This window comes from Sinohyriopsis cumingii, chromosome 5 (genome assembly GCF_028554795.1).
Source record: "Sinohyriopsis cumingii isolate HCF-2022 chromosome 5, ASM2855479v2, whole genome shotgun sequence".
Classification (NCBI taxonomy): Eukaryota; Metazoa; Mollusca; class Bivalvia; order Unionida; family Unionidae; genus Sinohyriopsis; species Sinohyriopsis cumingii.
In genome coordinates this window covers 110757085-110764744 of record NC_142965.1, presented here as the reverse complement: position 1 = coordinate 110764744, position 7660 = coordinate 110757085, and the positions used below count along the sequence as shown (strand labels likewise).

General features: G+C 34.9%; 1 protein-coding gene across 1 annotated transcript; it reads left to right on the top strand.

The window, feature by feature from the left end:
* The first annotated feature begins 896 nt into the window (after positions 1–896).
* LOC149799988 (uncharacterized) lies at positions 897–6915 on the top strand. Its single transcript, XM_089958324.1, has one exon. It carries the CDS (start codon positions 897–899, stop codon positions 3654–3656), a length of 2760 nt encoding a protein of 919 aa, XP_089814450.1. The 3' UTR covers positions 3657–6915.
* The last annotated feature ends 745 nt before the right edge of the window (positions 6916–7660 follow it).

Sequence of the window (7660 nt, the reverse complement as noted above, 5' to 3'; positions counted from 1 at the left end):
CGTGCCCGGAATGCCATTAAGTTGATTTCATGCAACAGAAAATAAATATACAGCGTAACGATTACGAGATAATTATATATTTGTGGAGCTTGCCATCTTGGAAAGCATAAAGTGCCACTCAAGTCATCAGCAGTGACGTAAAAGAAGCCAGTATTCCGATCATATTGAAAATCAGAACCGGAAAGTCAAATTATTCCTGTTCGATGATACTTTGTGCTCTGTTTACTTGAAACAATAATATCTTTTCGTCAAAATTCGAAGTTTGTCCCATTTTAGGGCATAAATTTGACCGTGTGGAGAAAAAGAGTGTTGCTTGATTCTAAATCAGACAGAAAGTCAAATTCATGGAATCGATTGTGATCTCTGTAATTCTCACTATTGGGACACTTAAAATGACTCAAGCGTCGTGTAATTATAACATCATGCCTTATAATGATTACAGTTATCATTTTTATAAGAATAGCCAACTATTCCTTTGGATTGGAAGAACCATTCAAATAACTGACGTGAACAAAACTGGATGTGATATCAACACAACGCAGATTATTGAAGACATACAGTTACCCGAAGAGCCTGTGCTGGTATTTCTTGAATTCGTTTGCATGCAGATGGATTCCTTGGATTTTTCACCCTTTGTAAAACCTATTCGTAGCAAAGCTATTGGAATTTTTTCAATTTATGGGTGCAACATAAGTTTTAAGAGTATTGATTACATCACCCGAACGATGCGCATTTTTGGGATAATTCTAGATAGCAATAATGTTTCAAACTATTATGAAAATTCTCCATCGGGATGTTTTTGGCAAAGTGACACATCTAGTTATTACTACAGGAATCTTCAGTATCCAGCCCCAAACTTCACCGAAATTTTTTCTTGTGCCAAATACTTCCCTAAGATGATAGAAGTAACGTTTCAAGACACTTCTTGGACGGAACTGCCTAGTTTCCTTCAAGAACAATTCATTAACTTGCAAAGTCTGCAAGTTCCACACAACAATTTTACAGTACCCCCGTACTTCCCTTGGTCAGAAAAAGAACATATCCTTCCTTGGAATCTCTCTAGGACTGGATACTTTCAGTATAAATATAGTGATGAATTACATCTTGATATTGCCACAAATATATCCAAGAGGCATTTCAATCTTGATTTCAACCAGATAAAAGACCTGAGGAACTTTTCCTTTCATGGATATGTACACATGTTAACTATTAGAGCCAACGACTTGACTCAAGTTGGAGTCGAAACATTCCGAAATGTAAGTGGACTCAGGCATTTGGACGTTTCTCAAAATGAGCTTGAACATATTCCCGTGGGCACTTTTGATGGTTTATCTACACTCCGGAATCTTCAGATGCAAGGTAATAAAATACAACAATTGGAGAAAGGGCTTTTCGATGATTTACGATCACTTGTATACCTTAACATCGCCAACAATAGACTGTCATCGCTTCAGAAAGGATTATTATCTGCTCTCACCAGCCTAGGAGAACTGCATTTAGAAAGTAATAACATTTCGGTGATAGATACAGAGTTATTTCCAAACGCTTCAATCGCTTTGACAGCTGTTTATATAAACAATAACCCGTTGTTTTCATTACCCGAGTTTATTTTTTTGTTTCCAAGCTTGTTGCATGTTGACCTTCGATCAACACAAATTACCTTCGGCAATATGAACGAAATTTTGGACCGTATTGAAACCCACAAAATAGCCGAGATGGTCGTTAAGTCGTCGTGTAGTTCGGACTTCGATATTAAGAATAGAAAGAAACGCAGACTCGTTGATCTAAGAAATGCTCGAGTACAGCAGATCATGCCAAATATAACAATCTTAAGAGGATTAAAATTTGTACTAATAATGGAAAACTATCACTTCAGACTTGATGAAAATCCACTCTCATGCACGAGCGAGATAGAGTTATTACTGAACATTTTCTCCGATATTCTCAAAAGTGGTTTCGTTAACGAGGACGAGTATTATTTTAATGAATTTATTTGCGAGTCACCAGTAGAGCTAAAAGGGAGAAGACTGTTGGATGTCAGACGGGACGAACTATACCGTCCGATCAGCATTTTGGGATGTCCTGTAGACTGTTCGTGTTACGAGCGTTACATCAACCACAATGTGATCGTTGATTGCCGGTGGCGTAATTTATCCGATTTACATGACATCATGCCTAATAGCATTTTGGAGCTATGGTACAATGGAAATGAGATCACGATATTATATAGCAGAAGCTACTTTGGATTCGTCCAACTATTAAATTTAAGCGACAACAAAGTCAGTAAATTAGAAGCCTCGGCTATCAAAGGCCTTCATAATGTGTTAAACTTGTATCTCCATTCAAATCTGTTGGCTAATTTGCCCAAGGAAATTGCCGACATCGGATTTAAGAACTTAACACTCAGAAACAATCCATTTAAGTGTGACTGTCATACTCCTTGGATGAAAGGTTGGATTTTAAGACAAAAAAAATACATTTCTGATTATATTGACACAAAGTGCAACGATGCAAATGAGCAAGGGAGGCAATTTTTACTTGTTCCAGATGGTGAATTTGTGTGTAAAGACGACTTCATTATAACAACTGTTGGAACCACTATTGGTGGTCTTTTGGTTGTATTCATTTTCATAATAGTCTATACATATCGACTAAAAATTAAAGTTCTGCTATACATCTACATTGGAGTCCATCCATTTGATAAAGACACCAATAAAGAGGATGAAGAAGTGGATGCAGTTATTGTCCATTCTGAAAAACTGACTAATTGGGTCATGGACCACATCGTCGATATCCTTGAAGGACGAGATTATAATTTCCGAGTATGTGATATGGCTCGTGATTTTGTTGTAGGGTTTTCCTTTCAGGAAAATCTAAATCTTGTCGTTCGCCACAGTAAGAGAATCATTCTCCTAATTTCTGAAGATTGGAAAACAGATAATGAAACTTTCAAAGTTGCTTGGAACATTGCCCAAGAGAAAATCAAAGAATCTAAATCAAACTTCGGCATCATCATCACCCACGGTGTAACACGAAAACAACTTAAAGACAAAATGCTCTTGAGGTTTATGAAAAGAGGACGGTATATTGACTCAAAACAAATGCTGTTCTTAGAAACAATTCTGTACTCAATGCCAATTAAAGATAAAGGCAAACGTCAAGCGAGGAAACAAAATATCAGGAGTCTAATACAGAGAGAATTCTCCATTCATGAGGATCGGATAGAGGAAAACAGATTTCACGCTTTTATCTCGTACTCGGATCAAGATGTGGACTTCTTGTTGATGGAGCTCATTCCGAAACTAGAGGAGTTGGGGTATAGGTTGCGACTTCCTGACCGAGATTTCATTCCCGGTGCCTCACAGCAAGACAACATTCTGAATGCAATGGATGGGGCGATGAGGACGGTGCTTATATTGTCTGGTTCACACATCGAAGATGAGTGGTCCCTCTTCACCTTCAGAGCAGCTCGCGAGAAATCGCTGAGGGAGAAAACAAACCACCTGATCGTTATCGTGCGGGACAACGTGGACCTAGCCCTTGTGGATGAAGACGTTAAGCATTATCTCAGAACTTACATCATTCTACATGTAAATGATAGATGGTTCTGGCCCAAGCTATTCAACGGACTCACCCTTGCCGGCAGAAAGCGTTAAAACAGGAAACTGCCGATGTAAACGTGAAAACGTTAGTATCCTAATGATGTTGACACGGAGATAAACGAAGTACTGGGTGGGAAACTATCCAAATACTCAAGGCCTTATTTTATGTATATTTAATTTGTATTGTGTGCTGACTTTTCTCTATGATTATATGTTATGCACAGTGACCTTGGTCAATAACTGAGTGTGGGGTTGACCTGACTAATTTCTTATATTTTTGCAAACAACATATTACGTTAGCAAATATTTCTTTATGATTTTAGACTAAATATTAAGAGCAATATTAATTGGAGGTAAATATGTTTACAGATGTTGAATTCAAGGTCATTCATTTAAAATTAGAAATGTTCTAAATGCAAGTTGTTTGCGAATATGATGCGAAAATGACTCTCATCCTTGTTCTGTTAATGTGTCCTTATTTTCTATATAAATGTTCTTTACATTCCTATTTTGACATCCAAAGTGGGATCGGTCTCATCGCTGTAATCAGTTTTTAATTTTAGAGGATTAATTATTTAAATTATTTGCTAGAGTTGTAAAGTGCTCTTTGGATTTCGGACAAAACACTATTTTGGGATAATTAGGAATTCATTCAAGGAAATGTTTGATTATATCATTGTGAAACATCAAGACTGTTGACACATTAGCACATTAGAGACAACTGGAACATCAGCACATTCAGAATTGGAATTCATTTGGAACAACACTGAAACTAATTTTTAACTAAATACATTTTTTACTTGTGATAGAACCATTAGGAATATATATAATTTAATTCAGAATACTGTAAGTTCTTTTTAAAATATTCACTTTGTGTTCTTGAGAAATAATTTTTTTATTTTTTTTTATTTTACACAACGTTTTGGTTTTCGCTTATTTCGGCTACTTCATTTAAGACTATAGAGTCGTAACGCTTACATCATATGTATGATATTGATAACACTTTCTCCATGATGACGGTTAGACCACACTACAGACTGCATGAAAAGTTTCCAATTTACGGTTTTAATCAGGGGCATAATGTTCGCACTCCGGTCCATGATTATCGATACGTTGAACTGTGTTTGAAAAATTGGTATCATTTTTGGAAAACACCGCTTAACATGCAAGGTTATATAAATAAATATGACACCTGACGTTTGCCGAAGAATAAGTCTGCAGTAAAGCCTCTTCAACACATCAATACACATATGTGGACCACCCCCAGATGGATCCCAAACTTGAAATCTCGATCCAAAAGGCTTTCGAGGGAATTGCGAGACTGTACTCGTTCATTCATGCAAATGAGGAATGGCAGGTAATATAATGTCCACCTTTTCTTCGAAATGTGCGGGTAGAGTAAATGTATAGATTTAAAACTAGTCTCATAGTTTTTCAGTAACAATAATTTCTGATTCCAAACCTTCATTTAGTCGGGATAGTTTAATATTCAGGTTAGCTTTTTGCTTACGTTTTTTTTTTCTTTTCTTGGAAATACACTAGGCCAATCATTCATCCTGAAGCATACTTAACAATGTATGCACCGATCATAAAGTTAGAAGTTTATGAGTGTAAAATGCCTGTAAACAATTTAGGATTCTATATATATATATATATATATATATATATATATATATATAGAGAGAGAGAGAGAGAGAGAGAGAGAGAGAGAGAGAGAGAGAGAGAGAGAGAGGTTTAGCTGTATATATTACATTCATATATCGTATCATATGTTATGTCTTATATTCATATCCGTATTATTTCGTTATATTCCGAATAAAATGTATGCTAATACTTACGTTTGCAGATAATATGATAATAACGTAAGACTAAAACACAAAAATGAAATTCAAATATAATTTTATGTCCATTTCTGTAATGTAAATTATAAATAAACCTTTGAAATCTAATGATATAAACAGAAATTTTTCAGTGACATCATTCAGTTAATTAAAACGATTGAGATCGTGTAATGGTCTTTAATAAAGGTTGATATTTTAGAAGACAGAAAGGATTCGTTTGCCCCGCCCTTTTTTTCGGACAATATCAATTAGTGTGAGCCTAATACGAATGTATGCTATCGGTCAACTTAGCACGTGAATAGTCAAAACAATGAAATTTCTTGCACACTTGGCTACTTATTTTACAAAAGTTTCAGAATGTTTACATATTAGCGACTCCTGCTTTTTAATGTTGATTTTCAAACTATAGCCCCAGTATACTCGAAACGGTCACCTTCTTACAACACAAGTTCAGGTAATGATGAACTAATTGATCAAGAAATGTCGTACCTTCTGAAAAAGGAGTAGGTACTGCCTACAGTTATTGTAAAAACTCAGATCCAGATGAAACTTGTATAACGTAAATATGCTCCTCACTCTTAATTAAATATGTATATCATTTTTTTTTTAATCCATTGCCGCATTTAATAAAGGAAATTGATTAAATTGTCTATGGTTTTCTTCTCTTTTGTGGAAACTATATTCGAGGAGTATATATATGTAGATTTTAAAGCTCACATCGCACACAGTGCCTAAAAATATATATCCTAATTTGTGCATTTTAACGCAGTATGTATAAAAGTCAACGATAAGACTTAGAAAACTTTTGTTTCATTTTGAAATTTTGTCTAAATGATACATATTTGATTACCTCTGACACCTATTTATTTCGTTTTCATTTAAAATACTTTGCGCATGTATTTGTTTAACGTTGTCTTTCTTTCGTATTCTTGTCAGAATCGCATCGGAAAAGGCAATTTATGTATTTGTTGATCATTTTGTCACAAACATTGTAGTGAATATACTTTTACATTACTGATAGATGAATGTTGATACCATGTATAGAGGTGAATTAAAAATGTTCCAAATATCAAAAACGAAAGCTGTTTTATTTAGGAGTCGATTTTGGGGTAACGCATAGTTTTTATGTTATTTATAATTGAAGAAAAATATTTCTTATGATGAGTGATCCTAAATTTTGATATATTTAAATTTTGATATATATATATATATATATATTATGTGTGTGTGTGTGTGTGTGTGTGTGAGAGAGAGAGAGAGAGAGAGAGAGAGAAAGTTGTAAACTATACAGCCTGTGAGTCACTTGTTCAACTCACATAGCATGGCTTTATTTCTTTACCGACCGAAGCTAATAGTTTTGATACATTTGTTGTTAATACGATAATTGAACTGGCTCTGCTTTCTTATTATACATCCCATGGATCTATGTAATGGATGGTATGATAAACAAAATAAATCAAGATTATTACAAACGTATTTGTTCCCATGCGCAATGCTCCCTTACTCATGATCTTACCATTTACATCATTACTATGTAATGCGCAATTAAACGCAACATCATCTCCTTTATTAAATACACGGTGTTTATCCACTAAGATCCTGTATATTCAATCTTTAATAAGGTAACGGCTCTAGATTTTGTTTTTGTAGAAACTCGTGCCATGTTATTGATTTATGTCCCCGGAGTACTGAAATTTTATATTAAACGACTTGGAAATTAAGGATGGTGCGTTTATTCATACACATATATACGCCATAGCGTTGATGTTTGTTTTCCCAAACCCTTGTAAGCTATATGACATTTGAATTTCAAATTGACATAGTAACATTTGTCTTCTTGTAAGCATGCAAACATAGAACTAAACCTTGAAATGAAGTACACGGATTTTATATTAATGTTAGAATGAACAATTGAACAGGAAAATCGGCAAAATTTCTGGAATTGTACAAAATGTTTTTCATTACCATCAATATAGATGCGAAGATAGGCCCAAAAATGCTCCGCCCCGCGCAAGTTTCTTTTCTTTTGTTTATTTTTTGATGTGCCTCTCTCTCTCTCTCTCTCTCTCACACACACACACACGTGCACACACACACATTCAGACACAAACACACCAACACACACGCACGAATAGTCATGAGCAAAAGATTTGTACCAATCAGCATCAGTAAAACAGTGAAATGATAAACAATGATGAGACTGATGATGGCAAATAT